This window comes from Engraulis encrasicolus, chromosome 13 (genome assembly GCF_034702125.1).
Source record: "Engraulis encrasicolus isolate BLACKSEA-1 chromosome 13, IST_EnEncr_1.0, whole genome shotgun sequence".
In the NCBI taxonomy this organism is placed as follows: Eukaryota; Metazoa; Chordata; class Actinopteri; order Clupeiformes; family Engraulidae; genus Engraulis; species Engraulis encrasicolus.
Window position 1 is genome coordinate 47,949,542 of NC_085869.1, and position 17,500 is coordinate 47,967,041.

At 46.9% G+C, this 17,500-nt stretch overlaps 1 protein-coding gene across 1 annotated transcript in view; it reads left to right on the plus strand.

Annotated features, from left to right (window-relative positions):
- The window catches only part of plcl1 (phospholipase C like 1), a 139,505-nt gene that overhangs the window by 96,704 nt on the left and 25,301 nt on the right, over nt 1-17,500 (plus strand). Inside the window, exons 5-10 of the mRNA XM_063214148.1 lie at nt 3,927-4,064; nt 5,032-5,319; nt 6,245-6,583; nt 7,044-7,199; nt 7,500-8,138; nt 8,870-9,043. Coding sequence (XP_063070218.1) covers nt 3,927-4,064; nt 5,032-5,319; nt 6,245-6,583; nt 7,044-7,199; nt 7,500-8,138; nt 8,870-9,043 — 1,734 coding nt within the window. The remainder of the gene's footprint in view (nt 1-3,926; nt 4,065-5,031; nt 5,320-6,244; nt 6,584-7,043; nt 7,200-7,499; nt 8,139-8,869; nt 9,044-17,500) is intronic.

Genomic DNA, 17,500 nt, shown 5'->3' on the forward strand with positions numbered 1-17,500 from the left:
AGAATAAGATGGAGAAAAAAATAATAACAACACACTGTGCTATATGCCACAAGGTTACAGTGTGTGAGGAGGACTGGCGCTTGTTTTTATGCCACTGCTCTCTCAAAGCATTACGGTTCGTCCCACCTCCTCCTCCATCCCTCACCTCCCTTCACCCCCCAAAGCAACACACTGTATGCCACAAGGTTACGGTACGTGAGGACAAGTAGCTTTCATGCCACTGCTGTCTCAAAAGGCATTGCAGCCCCCCCTCTCCGCCCCTAACCTCCCCTTCTTCCCTCCACCCCACCCCGCCCCTTAGCAGATAAAATAAGAAAAGCACCAGGTGGTCCCTGGCTCGCACCGCACAGGCAATCAGCAGCATGTTGTGTTTGGAGGGAAGCGGAGCGGGAGGAGGGAAGAAGAAGAAGAAGAAGACATTTCGCCTCGTTGGTGGTGGCGCACATAGCCTCTGTGCTCATTATAGACCTCTAGAGAGATAGCATGAGGGGTGGGCTGGGGAGGGGAGGGGAAGGGAAGATGGATGGATTGATGATGGGGAGAATGCTTGTTGTAGGCTGAGGGAGGCGGGAGATAATAGACGGGAGGGTAGGGAAAGAAGAAGAAGAAGAAGAAGAAGAAGAAGAAGAAGAAGAAGAAGAAAGGAGAAACATCAGAGGCTGAAGCAAGATAATAATGGAAGAAAAGATTACACAAAGAAAAAAAAAGACGAGAGGACCAAAAGGACATGGGAAAGGTGGAGAGGGGAAAACGAGGGCGAGTTCGTTGACCATAGTCAAAATAGCAGAGTTGTTTGCAATCGGACTTGGTTATTTTTTTTTAGAACTTCGAGTCATTTCACCTTTGCTCTAAAAGAGCCTCTTCAACTCCAAAAAGCCTAAACCAGTTGTATACAGTTCATGTATACAGCTCCTTGCATTGCATGACCTGGAGGAATGGGAATGTTCACAGACATATTTGCTTGGTTGCAGCCATAAGCACGTCAGCTGTTGTGCTGTGTGCTGTGTGTGTGTGTGTGTGTGTGTGTGTGTGTGTGTGTGTGTGTGTGTGTGTGTGTGTGTGTGTGTGTGTGTGTGTGTGTGTGTGTGTGTGTGTGTGTGTGTGTGTGTGTGTGTGTGTGTGTGTGTGTGTGTGTGTGTGTGTGTGAGCATGTGTGTTGGAGAGAGAGAGGGGACAGCAGCTGGGTCGAGACGGCACCATCCAGGGGATCGCTGTAATAGTCAGCTAATAGACTTTATTACCATAGCTCTTAGGGCTCTAACGATATAGTATCGAACCAAGAAATCGCGATACACATAGTCATGATACTGTATCGTGGTGCAAGATGGCCAATATCGTGATATGCACTTTCAAAGTTCTGTTACCCTTTAGTCCAGAAAACAACTAAATGATAAGACGTGATAATGCTTCCAAGCTTCAATTCATCCTCATTATTATTTTTCAATTTTTAACATTTCTAGTTCCCAATTGTAACCTATTTTAACTGTAAACTATGATAGTAAAGGCATAATAATAGTTTATATATATATATATATATATATATAATATTTTACAATGTTATTTATAATGTAAAAAATCTAATTCTTTAATTTAAAAAGGTACATTTAAGGAATCGCGGTGTGTATCGAACCGTAGGTCAAAAATCGTGATACGAACCAGATCAGGAGTTTATTATATCTCTACATTACTGCAACATTACACATTTACACATTACACCTTTAGCAATATGCAGTGTCTCATAAGTGAGTACACCCCTCACATTTACACATTACACCTTTAGCAATATGCAGTGTCTCATAAGTGAGTACACCCCTCACATTTTTGCCGATTTGTAAGTATATCTTTTCATAGGACAAATGTAAAGAAATTTCACTTTGACACAATGATTAGGGACCTGTTGACAACATATATCACTGCTTAACCACAACAAATCTAAATACAGCCATTAATGCTTGAATATGTACCCACAAAAGTGAGTACACCCCAGTTTGAAAAGATGAAAAGATATACTTACAAATCTTCAAAAATGTGAGGGGTGTACTCACTTATGAGACATACTGTATTATGACTTGGCCATTGCCATTCTGTCAGCAAATTTATTGTTAACAGACCAAGGTCTGGTCTCTTTAATGACACTTGGTTCCCTGGTGTCTGCTCGGCCAGAACAGTAAACTACAAAGGCCGTTGACAATCACGGGCCATGTGCACTTTCATGATTAGAAAATGCACGTAGCACTGTAAATACAGAGAAGTGCCTTTACATGACACTTGGTTCAATGGCATGTTTTCAGCCCTAACACTATAATGCAAGGACCTTTTAAGAGTAGACCGTTTTCACAGCGCTGTAACGACTAGCACAACAAAACGTTGAGCAAAGAGCCATATAATACCATGTGATGACAAATTGATAGATCGGTGTCTTACTGGCACGTTAAGTAATACATTCTGAAAAAGTTTCTGTAGTAGTTTGTATTATTCATATGCATTATACCGTACGCTTTTCTGTAATGGGTCAGGGAACATTCAACATTGTTGGATAAGGCCTACCCTCTGAGTTGCTTGTCTGCCAATATATTTTTTTTTAACTTCAATCCTGTACAAAAGAGTTTTAGAAATGAGTAAAGAGATGAGATACAATTGCAAGGTAAATACAGCGGACTGCTTACAGTGTTTGTTTGCAGGTGATAATCAGAATCGAAATAATACACAGTGCACTTCTCCTCCAGAGGTCCTCCTTAGTCCTTTGTTTCATCTGGTGTTTATCTATTAAGCACTCCACTAATTGCTTAATCTGTTGTCATAGTATCTAAAGGAGGATGTGTCCAGTCCACTAGTACTGTAGAGGGAGGGTTAGGGCCCCGTAATCCGGCTGTACAGTATCAGCCGGGTGGATCAGTGCTGTGTTGCTGCTTTGGATGGCCGATCTGATCTCCTGCAAGAGGCCCAGGGGCAGCGCTGCTTTTGGCAGCTTTTGGCCAGGCCCGGGACAAAGTTCAATACATACAATCAGGGCTCTAAATTAACACCAGCCAACCGGCCAAATGCTGGTGAAATTTCAGTTTGGCTGGTAGAATAGACCAACTTACTAGCCACTTTGGCCCATTGGTGTGTGTGTGTTTGACTAGTAAGATCATCTACTAGCCATTTTGGCTGGTGATGAAAAACATTAATTTAGTACAATATATAGTGCATACAATGTAATGAGGACCCAATTCTAGCCCCCTTCTCCTTGGGCCTGGGACAACTGACCCCTTTGTACCACCACTGTTGGATTCCATGCCCAGGAGTCTCTGTGGTTAATCTGCTTTGCTGATGAAGAGTCTGATATTCAGCCCGGGAGGTTTGGAAGCCAATCAGTGGTTTTAATGAATCGCTCACATTGCTTATTGTACATCATGCGCTGAATAGGCTTTTATGAAGCTTTACAAAATACAGTAGCTTGTGTCGTGCTCATTATGAAAATCTGCTGTCTTTCTGTGCTTTATTTTCTTTCCCGCTGAAACAAACACACACGTGCACACGAAAACACGCATACACACACACACAAAGACTCAAAACACATGCCATCTGTCACACTCTCTCCCTCCACTCCACTCTACACACACACACACACACACACACGCACACACACGCACGCACACACACACACACACACACACACACACACACACACACACACCACCCACACACACACACACACACACACACACACACACACACACACCCACCCACCACACACACACACACACACACACACACACCACACACACACACACACACACACACACACACACACACACACACACACACACACACACACACACACACACACACACACACTCTCTCTCTCTCTCTCTCTCTCTCTCTCTCTCTCTCTCTCTCCCTCCACACAATCTTACATCTGCCCACTCTCCCTCGCCCCACAGGTGCGCCAGCGTTTTAAGGAGATCCAGCGCAGCAAGGAGAAGCTGACGTCCCACGTCACCCTCGAGGAGTTCCAGGAGGCCTACTGCGAACTCTGCACACGGCCCGACGTCTACTTCCTACTCGTGCAACTCTCCAAGGTAGACATTTTTTCTGTGTGAATGCATGTACAGTATGTATGCAGATGTGTTTGACCTGTGCAATGTTGCAATGTGTTTACTGTAATAGCAAACTATATCAAACAAAAATATTTTGACAGCAAAATGAGGTATGAAAGGCATAGGCCCTAATGGTATCATCTTCCTATAACATTGCTTGTACTGTGTGTATGAAAATGCAGATATGTATTTATGTGCAGTATGTTTTTCGTTGTATGTAGTATTGTGTGTATTCTGCTAATTAGCTTGGTTTTCTTCGGGATCAGTTCTCTATTCTTTCTGTAGCCTCATTTTCATTGACTTTCAAATCTCTTTGAGACTTGATCTGACCAAGAGCATATCAATGAACATTTCCCAAACAGCATGGTTGACCCGCCTCCCTTGGTTTGCTACTGGTTGTTTGCTTCCAGACAAAGTGGGAGGAGTTCCCCATTTTTCGGGGGGTCAGAAACGATATTTGTATTGCTCCTGGCCTGACAAGAATCAACGTTGAAGGTTTTGCGACACTAGGAGGAAGCGGCCTGGCTATTCTTTCTGTCATTTCACTACAAACTGTAGCCTACATACAGTACATACTATGTTAAAGCACTGTATGTGATAAATACTCTACTCACCTCTACTCTGCTCACCTCACTCTACTCATTTTTGGATCCCTGCCGTGGCCTAATGGTAGGGCACTGGGTTACTATGCCGGGGAACTGGGTTCGATTCCTGCTTGGGCCATTTGCCGATCCTTCTCTGTCTCTCTCTCCCAACTCATTTCCTGTCTCTCCTCTACTGTCCTGTCAAAAATACAGGCATAAAAAACCCTTAACAAATATTAAAAAGCTCTACTCTTTCTGTCATTTCACTGCAATTTGTAGCCTCCAAGGCAGTGGAGAGGGACAAAGGTGCAAGGTATGTGTTAAATGCTCCCCCCTCAACTCTCCTCTCCTCCAACACTGCTCAGGACCAGGAGTGCCTGGATAGCCAGGACCTGCGGCTGTTCCTGGAGACGGAGCAGGGGCTGCCCCTGTCCATGGCCGAGGGCTGCACGGAGCTCATCCAGCGCTTCGAGCCGTCGGAGGCGGGCCGCGAGCAAGGCCTGCTGGGATTGGACGGCTTCACGCGCTACCTGCAGTCCTCCGAGTGCCAGCTGGGCGACCCCGAGCACCAGCAGGTCTGCCAGGACATGACGCTGCCCCTGTCACACTACTACATCAGCGCCTCGTACCGCTCGTACCTGCTCGACGACCAGGTCAGTGGGTGCAGTGTGTGTGTGTGTGTGTGTGTGTGTGTGTGTGTGTGTGTGTGTGTGTGTGTGTGTGTGTGTGTGTGTGTGTGTGTGTGTGTTCACGCCATCAGAGCATTGTACCGCTCGTACCTGCTCGACGACCAGGTCAGTGGGTGCAGTTTGTGTGTCGGTGTGTGTGTGTGTGTGTGTGTGTGTGTGTATGTGTGTGTGTGTGTGTGTGTGTGTGTTGTGTGTGTGTGTGTGTGTGTGTGTGTGTGTGTGTGTGTGTGTGTGTGTGTGTGTGTGTGTGTGTGTGCGCGTGCGCGTGCGCGTGCGTGTGTATGCCACTACTACATCAGAGCATCGTACTGGTCATACCTGCTCGACGACCAGGTCAGTGGTGCTGTGTGTGTCAGATTGGATTTGATTACATTAGATTTCCTTTATTTGTTATTAGATTGCGTCTAGTTTAGATTGTCAGTCAGTGCGTGTGCGTGCATGTGTGTGTGTACGCCACTACATCAGTACATCCTACCGGTCATACCTGCTCGACGACCAGGTCAAGAAGCAAGGAGTGGGGGGGCGCTGTGGTACAGCGAGCTAAGCCCCCCACACTTGGGCTTGCATGCCCATGGGGACCCCGGTTCGAGTCCGGCCGGGGTTATTTCCCAACCCTACCCCATCTCTCTCCACATTCACTTCCTGTCGCACCTTCACTGTCCTATCCGAAATAAAGGCCCAAAAGCCCATAAAAATATCTTAAAAAAAAAAAAAAGAATCAAGGAGTGGAACTTGCACACAGATAGCCAATGCAATCATTTCTTTATTGCTTTACCTAATGAAAGTTATAAAAGTACTACCCACAAGTGCAAAACGTTGTCTGTCACCAGACCTTCCTCAGTGCATATCTGAAGTCTAAAAATGTGTCTTGTGTGGGGTGACTCTGCAGGTGCACGGCCGGGCGGATCTCGGGGGCCTAACGCGGGCCCTGCAGGCCGGCTGCCGGTGCCTGGAGCTGGGGGTGACGGACGGCCCCGAGGGGGAGCCACTCCTGGGGGTGGCCAACGGCGCGGACCCCCGCCACCACCACGGCCACCACGGCCACGGGCACCACGGACACGGGCACCACCACCACCACCACCACCACAACCTCCCGGTGACCCTGCGCAGCGCCCTGGAGGTGGTCAACAAGTACGCCTTCCTCACCTCCCAGTTCCCCTTACTGCTGTACCTGTGCCAACGCTGCTCGCCCGCCCAGCAGCGCACACTGGCACAGCACCTCAAGAAGGTAAAGGATAACACAACACACTTTTACATACCTATGTGATTAAGGTTTTTTTAGGAAGTGCGTCCAAAACTCCTCTTCTATTTCAAATTGGTCTTTGGGTGCAAGCAACTGGATCAGTACTTTGTACATTTATTGTAAAAAAAAACAGTGCTCTCGACTGCAATTCTTTTTTTTTAAATTTACATATCTGCTAAAAGGTAGTGACTTCACACAGAGCCTTTGTTATGACCTTATTGTGGCCAAAACGTGTTGTAAGTCTTAATCTGTGACTTTTATCTGTAATATCATATCAATCATAACCATATCAATATTATTATGATGTAGTTGATGTGTGTATGTGAATGTAGTGTTTTTTCAGCAAAGAATTAAAAAGCCATCAATGGGCCCATCGGCATGAAGAGGCTAGAAACAAGACATGCTGTAATAATGAATATTGTACCCATCCGTTTACCTCGCCAAGGTGTTTGGCAGTCGTCTCTACATGCCCGAGGCCCTGCCCGTGAGCCTCACCCCGGGCACCCGTGCCACCAGTCTGCCCTCCCCTGAGCAGCTGAAAGGCAGAGTGCTTCTGGTGGGCAAGAAGCTGCCACCTGAGGATGACGGCTCGGAAGGGGAGGTATGTATTTACCATTGAGTGTCTGTCTATTGACTTGACGTGTGTTGTTGTCCTTTGTCTGCTGTTTGTCTACTCTCTGTGATCTCTTTCCTTGTTATTTACTACTGCAATCAATTTCATTTAAGCACTGTATTTATCCTGACCTGGAAACGTACAATGTTAACACACTGCTGCACATGAATACTGTTGGTTGATCCTTGCAAAGTCAATTTTGAATCACCAGTCATATCACAGTATTCATGAAAAATAGAAAATGGGTTGCGTAAAATGTTAATAAATAAATTGTTCTTGAATCTGGAGGTGTCTGAGGAGGAGGAGGAGATCGGCGGAGGGGGTCCGCTGGCCGGCCGCCGGATGACCATCCCCGGGGAGGAGGACCTGGGCGTGGTGCTGGTGGTTCCCCCGCCCGCCCAGCCCCGTCGCCTCCGGCTGCGCCGCGAGCTCTCCGACCTGGTCTCCGTGGCCCGCACGGGCAGCCGCAGCTTCTACGCCCACCGCAACAGCCTGCAACAAAACCACCCGCACTCGCCAACAGGGGGCAGCACGCCCACCACCCCCTGCACCCCCGTGCCGCTCGACCCGCCCTACTGGACCCTGTGCTCGCTGGGCGAGGGCGAGGCGGGCCGGCTATCCACCGAGAGCCCCGAGGACCTGGTGAGCTTCACCAAGCACGCGCTGACCCGGGTGCGGCCCAGCTCCGTGCGGCTGGACTCCAGCAACCCCAACCCGCAGGGCTACTGGAAGTGCGGCGTGCAGCTGGTGGCGCTCAACCAGCAGACGCCGGGAGCCATGCTGGACCTGCACCGCGCCCGCTTCCGGCAGAACGGCGGCTGCGGGTTCGTGTTGCGGCCGGCCATCATGCGGGACGAGGTGTCGTACTTCAGCGCCCACACCCAGGGCTGCGTGCCCGGCGTGCCCCCCCAGACGCTGCGAGTGAAGGTGATTAGCGAAAAGAAATCATAGAGGTCCACAACACTGTCCTATGCTCCCCAAAGTTTAATAGCATGACGTAGGTTAATAGCGTCAACGTTTGATGAAGGACTTAATGTCCAAAACGTTGTGCTAGGCACTTTGATGAAGGACTGAACGTCCGAAACATTGTGCTAGGCACTTTGATGAGGGACTGAGCATCCAAAACGTTGTGCTGTTAAACATTAGTGAGCATAGATCACTGTTGCGGACTTCGATTACTTCTTTTCTGTTATGATCTGTTTTGGTCCAGCAACTGAATAATTACTTAACCGCTTTGCGCAGAGCCTATGTTATAACATTACTGTCACCAGCATTGTAATGGCTATGTCTTAATCCTAAGGCTCTCAATAATGTCATAGTTATGATGTAGTTGAGTATTTTCCACAAATAGTGAATAGGCCCGCCGGCGACCCCATCTGCAGTAAGAGGCTACGGGTGTGCATTCTCTGTCTCTTTTGTGACGGTGATCAGTGCCCAGTGCCTGCCCAAGCCGCAGGGCTCATGGGTTAAAGGGGACCCCCACCTTCTCACCACTTACCTCTTACCACTTACCACTACCCACCTTCTTCATTTCTCTTGACATTGAGAACTTATCAGTTTTTTTTTATTCCAGTATTATACAATTCAACTAAAATCATTGTAGTGCCTCAACCTCCAACCTCCACTTACCTTGATCATTCTCTGCCTCTGTTGTGTAGGTGATCAGTGCCCAGAGCCTGCCCAAGCCGCAGGGCTCGGGGGCGAAGGGGGAGGTGATCGACCCGTACGTGGTGCTGGAGCTGCACGGGGTGCCTGCGGACTGCGCCGAGCAGAGGACCAGGACGGCTCCCCAGAACCAGGACCCGCTCTTCGACGAGACCTTCGAGTTCCAGGTAAGAGGGCAGGGAGGAGGCTTGTGCTGTGTGTGTGTGTGTGTGTGTGTGTGTGTGTGTGTGTGTGTGTGTGTGTGCGCGTGCGCGCGTTGTGTGTATATAGGTGTGAACCAGGACCCACTGTTCAACAAGACTGTAGAGTTCCAGGTTAGAGGGTGGTGTGCTCTGGAGTTTGTCGAAGGGATAGGGAAGGTAATTAAATAAGTCATGAAAGGAAAATAGGGTATGTTTGTTCATTCATCATTCATCTTATGAGCAGAGGACAATCAAAGATGATTTATAATGATGGTGTGTTAGCGTGGTGTACCCATTTTGTGTTACTCTCATTCATAATTTTCTTTGACAGTTGAGTTCTGTAATTCAATGAAAGTCATTGTAGTACCTCAACCTCCACTTACATGTAGATTGTTTGATAGAAATCTAACAGTGTGCGGTCCACTTCTCGATTCTGATTGGCTGATAGCCGTGGTAAATCGGGCGTAAACCCACACCTTCAAACTGAAGATTCTATGTGCGTCTAAGTTAGACCCGGCACATCTAAGTTGGTGATGAGAATATGTTGCAGTTGGGGTAGGGAGTCTGCAAGAAGAGCACATCTTTGTGCCATCTGTGGTTGGGGTATCAGTGTAATTGCAGAAACGTTTCATTCCTGCGATGTTTATCGCCCCTTGCTGACTTTTTTGTAGCGAAGTGTGTATCTGGAAACGTGACGAATGCACGCACGCCCAGTAGTGGTTGCTGGGGTAACCAATCACTTCCTCAACATGTCAACTGAACGACGTGGGTCAAATTAATAGTTATTAAAGTGTTTTTAAAGAAATTTGGTCAGTGATTAAGTGTAGCAGTGTTAGATGACCAATAAGCCACTTGAGCCTGTGGGTTGTGCTCTATTTACCACGGGTAAGGGGACATTTACGGCACTCTGCTTCGTGTCGTGCCCCACTCCCCTTACCTGTGGTAAATCGAGCACAACCCACGGCCTCTCGTGGCTTATTGCTTAAATAACACACTTACTGTACTGCCACTGTCGCTCAACACTGCAGCCACCAGTCAGTCAGACTGGGAACAGGACAGGCTTAAATCAGAGGGGGGAGCGGAGGGCCTTTTACAGGGCTGGGCACAGACAGGCTTATGTCAGGCGGCACAGAGCCCTTTAGACGTTTAGAGCAGTGTTTCCCAACCAGGGGTACGTGTACCACTAGTGGTACGCGAGCACACTGCAGCGGGTACTTGGAAAAATGTTTTTAATATAACAAATGTATGGAGCAGACAAAGCGATATAGAACATGAATTAGGGGGTACTCATGGCACAACTTAGATGCTTAGGGGGTACGCAAGACAAAAAAGGTTGGGAAACACTGGTTTAGAGGACTTGGGACAGGACAGGCATACAGTATGTCGGCGGCCGAGGGTTTTTAACAGGACTGAGGATGGGACTGGCATATGTCAGAGGTGGAGGGCCTTTTACAGGACTGAGCCCTACATATATCTAGGCTGAAGCACTCAGATGGAAGCACAGTGCTGTGGAGGGGGGGGGGGTCTTTGAGGCCATTGGGGTGCAGTGGTGGGGTGTCATGAAATGCAGGGAGCAGCCAGAGCACACAGGGACACAGACAGACGCACAACACACACAACACACACACTCTCTTTCTGAGATGAAGTGGACAAAGCAGTCAAACCAGCCACACACATACACAAATGCATAACTGTGTACATCTGATAAACATTTCTCTGCCGGTCTGCCAGTCTCTCTCTCTCTTTCTCTCTCTCTCTATCTGTCTCTCTCTGTCTGTCTCTATCTCTCTGACATACCCAGAAGTGGATCCTCTAAGTACCATGCAGACATACTCAACGTGGGAAGGGACATTTCACATCTTGGGGTTAAGAGGGGTCTCTCTTTCGCATATACACACACCCAGTAACAAAAACAACAAAGAATGGCGCCTACTGTTCTCCCTCTACTGTTTGTCCGACTCTAAATAAATCCTAACCCTAATACAGACTTGCTATGTGTCCAAAAAGGGGGCGCTTAAGGTCTTAATCCAATGCACATGTTTCATTAAGAAAATGCCAGCGCAGCGCAGCACTGGCTGAGTTAGTAGAGCCAGTAGATTAGGCTTGGCATTTAGCCCCGTGGCTCTGTTAGCCAAACGCCTGCTAACCAGCGTATAGCATAGCTGTTCCTCCGCCTCCCCTCACACACACACACACGCACGCACTCACACACGCACGCATGCACGCATGCACACACACACACACACACACGCGCACACACACACACACACACACACACACACACACACACACACACACACACACACACACACACACACACACACACACACACACACACACACACACACACTTACGGCTAACCAGTGTATAGCATAGCTGCCCCTCCGCCTCTCCTACCCTCCTTCCTCCCCCATCCTTTCCTCTGACCTTTACCGCAAGTCACCCCCAATTAACTGCACTGAGCAAAGCAGGGGCGTGTATAATTGCGGTGCTGGGCTGAGGTAGCGCTGAGAAATGTGTAAATTGTTTTAAAAGCCAGGCTTTTAGCTCACTTAGGAAGCCCTGCATCTGCCTCCCACATTGCAGGTGCCTTGAGGTCAAGACAACTGCTGGGATCAAGAACGAGGTCTCTGGACTGCGACAGATGACCTTGGTTACCATGCTAACCAGCATGTAGCCCCTCCCCCTTCCCCCCTCCCTTCTCCTCCCTTCTTCTGACCTTTTCGACTGGCTTGCCCCAATTAACCGTGCTGAGCGAAGCAGGGATGCGTTTAATGATGGGGGTAGGATGAGCTAGCGCTGACAGAGGCCCAGATTTTTGCTTACTTAGTAGTAGCCCTGTGTCCAGAGACGTTTCAAGGTACTTGTGAGCCCTAGGAAAAAAGGGGCTTGGAGCCCCCTATCCCTTCTTCACGTCAAACTAACTCTTGCATAAACTGTAGGCCTATATAATGTATGTGAAGACACACATGATCATTTTTTTCTCCTTTTCTGACTTTAGATCAGATTAAACCTGGACAGTTTTAGGTGATTTAGAATTACCAGCCATAAGAGAATGAGAAAAAATGATCATGTGTGTCCTGCATTACATAGAATCAAAGCTCTAAATTAACACCTGACAACCGGCCAAATACTGGTGATAATTCAGTTTGGCTGGTAGAAAAGAATACTAGCCACTTTGACTGATAGTGACTGGCTAGTGATGAAAGCATTTATACATTTATTATAGCCAGTGACGGACTGGGATAGAGAAACGGCCCTGGCATTTTGACCCACAACGCGGCCCCGCGGCCCCAAGACCCCCCAGTAGCGCACCCCCCCACCCCACGCGCACACAGACAGAGAGAGAGAGAGACACACACACACACACACCACTTCGCGGAAGTTGCAACAACTTGGTGACCGCGCACCACATGAAAACACATTGGTAAACACAAGGTGCACCCTGATCCTACTAGAACTAGGTGCATGGTGCATCCTACACGTCGATAGGCCTAACAAGCGCACTCTGCACTCGTTGGCCCGCCCCACACACAGAGAAATTGTGACTATTAATAAAATAGTAGGCCTAGTAAACACTGACGTTTCAGAAACCGACCTTTAAACAACAGGCACCAGGCATCAACATCAACGTGCCTACACACACACACTATACAATCAATGAACCAACCACTTTTGATGTCCGCTTTGCTCTCGCACCGCTTCTTTACGCAAAAGCCCCTTCTTAACGCTGGACAGTGGCCCAGCTATATGATGACAAGACTATGAGTGGGAGTCAGTCCAACTTCTATGCTAACCAGTCCAGAGCTGAACGCAAAACAACATACCGTAGGCTACATCGATATGGCTACTAAAATGTATTTCAGCAAGACAAGCCACCAATTCGAGAGCCCATTACCAAGTCATGAAGTTAAGAATAAGCTTACAGTACGAATAAGAAAAACTATAACAGCCCCCAGATTACCACAAGCTAAAAAGGTTTACAGATCACATCACCTTGGCTAGTAGCGAGACTAGCCACGGACTGGCTTATGACAGTAGAAACGCGACCTTACGTGAAATAAAAAAAAGTGTCACGGCGGACACAAACAATGTTTATTAATGGAAATCCTTCAGCCCTACCTGGTCTTATNCGTAGCGTCGGGCGGTGCAACACATCTTCTAATATCCATATTTGTGTGGGCGAGAGAGCTCTGCGTGGGCTATTCCATGTGTGAATGGCCTTGTGATTTCTTGGCGATTGCAGAGACAAAACAACACACTTCTTCATGGTCTTCTTCCAAGCAAGCCAAGAAGCTGGCATAATAGATACTAAGACATAGATTCGAACAGAACACCGTGTTTTCAGTGACAACAACCTTGAATTTATGGGACACTTCTTGTCCGCCACACACCGCAATGCTCACAGGAAGTTTATCGTCAGTCACTAGGGAAACGGAGGACTGAACTGATTAAGAAAATACCTGAAAAGACCACAAGATGGCAGCATCTCACCGCGTAGTGACCACCAAACACCTCCACAAGTCAAGTCAAATGTGCTATCAATTTCCATTGCCGCTCCCCCTTCTTTCGTTTAATTCCTCCTCTTCCTGGACCTTCATTAATTTTTCTTAATAGCTATAATTGTCCATTCGCGTCGCGACATCTACCGTCAGTTTTTCTCTACAACAAGCTTCAGAATGTTGATGAATCTTTAGGCCTACGTTCTTTTTCTTATGGCGGGAACCGAACGTAAATAAATAAAAAAAAATCCCACAAAGCAATGCTTTACTACAGTTGTCTCAAACAAAAGCAAAATATAAATAGGTAGGCTATAGTTTTTTTTGTATTATTTTGAACACTTTTACATCATTGGAATATATATTCAGGAAAAATACAACATGAAACATAATGAGACCCACCCATCAATATGCCACCGTCCGTGTGTAATGTATGGCAGTGTCAGTGGTATAAATAGCGAAACGATGACAAGAGAACGCTGTTTGAATAGAACTTTGAACGCAGGTAGCGTGATATTTGCTTCATAGATCCCGGACGTATGATTATGGGGCCGCAACGAGCATTGGAAGGGCCGCGAAGGTTATCTAAAAGGCCGCGGCCCTTCTGGCATGTGCCCAAATGCCAGACTGTCCAGTCCGTCCCTGATTATAGCCCAGCAATTTATAGCGCTGCATACAATGTAAACTTCAACTGTGTTTTAACTGTGCCTGTGCGACCTGGTGGAAATAAAAGGGGTAGAGCTGCCTGGATCTATCTCTCTCTAAGTCGTCCTCAGACGAGCCTTCCATCGTTGCTTCCAGTCATCCCGATTCTCCATACATCTTTTCAGTTCGCTGGTACTCTGGGCTCCGGCGTCCTTCTTGAGTATGTCCACAAATGTTAGTGTGGGACGTCCTCTTAACCGGCACCCACGTGCACTGGCGTGCACAGACATTTTGGGGGGCAGGTCCTGGGGGTGTCGTGGGGGGCATGTGGAACTGGCGGCTGCAATCACGGTTCGGTGATTTTTTTTTTTTTTTTTAAATCACATTTTAATGAACATACAGTAAGCTAAACAAAACATTTCAAAATGTTTAATTTAATGAATGAATATTATGTAGGAAAGTTAAAATAATTAGATAACCATGCCTAGATTATAATTTACCGCATGGACTAAAAAGTGTAGCCTACTGTCACTTACCTGTGTGTCTCTAGCGCAGTGTTCAGGAAGCGATTCATTTTAACAGATTCCTTACTTGGAAAACTCTGCATCTCCGGTCATTTTTCTCCATTAGTACCATTTTGAATTAGTTCATGTGTGTTTCCAAACTGTTAAGACGAATATTAAAGCTCAACTATCATTTCAAGACGTTGTGAAATGGATTTATTACACGGGTATTGTGAGTGAAAACTGCTACTTTGGGTCGGAGATTTTATCCGTGTAAGTAATCTGGAGGTGTCATGAAGCACAATCCTCCCAACCCCCCCCCCCCCACACACACACACACACACACATAAGACATTGCTGTGTGCACCCTGCTTTTATTACTGTGCGGAAGGCTATAAGTGGCAGATTTGCTGGAATTCACGCACAACCTTTTTTTTCCTCCCTGGCCCTGTTAACTTCTGTTCCATGCCGTCTGTCACAAATATGATTTGGCGCGTTGCGTATTTCATCAGGAGGCCAACGTTTCCCAAACATGCCTACATGAATCCTCTTGCTGTTTCCCAAACATTCTGTTAATCTTTAGACCTGAAACTGTTTGAGCAACTTCTGGATTCATTAGGCTAATATAATGGTTGTTGCAATCATGTTACACGTGTTAATTGTTGACATTGTTGGCTACCTCTTCTGCGGTAGATTTGATAAATGCACAATTTGCAAAGTGTAATTATAAAAGTCAGGGCTCTGTTTAGATCACTTCCAAAGTCACAAGCAACTTTCAACATCATCATAAATAGGCTATTGACTGTTACCTGGCTGGAGGGGAGAACGATGTGGGGCTGCCCGCCACACTGCTGCCTGTGCAACGCGCTTCCGAATCTGTCAGTGCAGTGCAGTGTACCCCTCAAGAGCAGAGCAGAGCAGCACTCTCACCTTCACTGACCCCAATGCATTACACAGGTGAAGAGCTGGTCAGAGCTGTTTGATTGTTTTTATTGTTCTGCCCTGCCAGGGGACAGCAGATGTAAATTAGCCTGAGGATAGTTTTGATGCATGCAAGAGCAACATTTTCAACAAATCATGTCTGAATTGCATGTGCCGTACAGTACATGGTCCCTAATGCAAAGCATAACTCAGAATTAGTTTTTATACTAAGAAAAACAGAGAGAGAGACAGAGACAGAGAAAGAGAGAGAAACAGAGAGAGAAAGAGAGAGAGAGAGAGAGAGAGAGAGAGAGAGAGAGAGAGAGAGAGAGAGAGAGAGAGAGAGAGAGAGAGAGAGAGAGAGAGAGAGAGAGAGAGAGAGAGAGAGATATGGAAGGAGGTAAGGAGATACCATCTCTAGTGTGATATAGGCCTCCAGAGCACAACATTACAGCCACCTCCACTGACACTGACACCTCATTACTCAGGTGAAGAAGCGGCCAGAGAGAGAGAAAGAGAGGGAGATGTAGACTAGACTGTGTATTTGTATAGAAGGGGTATGGAGATTATAAGAGGCGTATGGAGGTTATGAAAGGAATACAGAATAACAGACGTAAAGTAGAGATGAGTGTCATAGTTTGAAGAAGCAAAGGGGATAATAGCTGTAGTAGTCTTTGGTCATGGCGTGACGTTTTCCATGTGCGTTACTCCCATTTGTGGGGGAAAACAGCCAATGCAAGTCAATTGGTGGTGTTGTGGTTTAATAAACGAAAGATAGGCCCTGTAGACTAGCGTTGTTCACACGCAACATGCCGAAAACATGTTGTGTTGCCAGTTGTTCAAATAATATAGCCAAACAGCCGTGCCTAAAGCATGAACTGTGTTCATTTAGGCTAGACGATGTAGCATGTAAGTTGATGAGACATTCGGTTTGATTTCCCTCATAAAGGGGCGTAACTGATAGTATCTAAGTTTAATCTACTAATTCATATTTAAGACCAGAATCCAGTGCAATAGTTGAAATTCAGAAATGCAAGGTTTATTGACTTGAGAGAGGGAGCGAGCAGGCCATTTAAGCCCAAAGACCTATCCACAGGCCTCCTCACCCCCTTTCCCTGAAGAGGTGTTAACAGGTACAGGTACAAGCAAGAAGAGGAGGAACAAAGCCAGGGTCTAGATTTATAACACCCTCCACAGGAAGTGAGGTCACATGGAATGATGTCACATACAATGATAGTTTTAGGCAATAGCAATGGATAGGCCATTTCAAATCAGCAGTTTGGGGGAAGGGGAGTTCAGTACATCCTGATGCCAGAGACTAAGGGAACTGTGCATCTCACAGTCTAAAAGAGTTATTCAAACACGGATCAATCAATACATGGACACTCATATGTAATGAGATTGAGGGACAATATCCAGATACCTTTATAACACACATTTATGACCAAAGTACCCGGATGGCCGTTCATGCCTTTCCTCCAGACTGAGGCGGTCCAAGGGGCGGGCCGACTGGCACCATCGTGAAACCCCGTCCCCCATCACAAACCCTGCCCCCAAAAGCCATTGCAGAAATCGCTATGAACATATTAAAATAGTTTATAAACATATTAGCAATCGTTTAAAAGTGTTATTTCTACACTGTTACCACGTTGTTGTAATAATAACATTACTCTTTGTGTTTTTTGTCAGTTATTATAAGCATTTTTTGCTGAATGTTTGCAGTGGGCGGGGCCACCATAAAAGGGGCGGGGTATTGGAGGGGTCGTTGACCTGGGGCGCAAGTCATTCTAGGACCGCCACTGCCTCCAGAGATGGGCACAGCATCATCACTGACCCACCACACTGTATTTAGAGGGGATAGGCAAATTATTAGA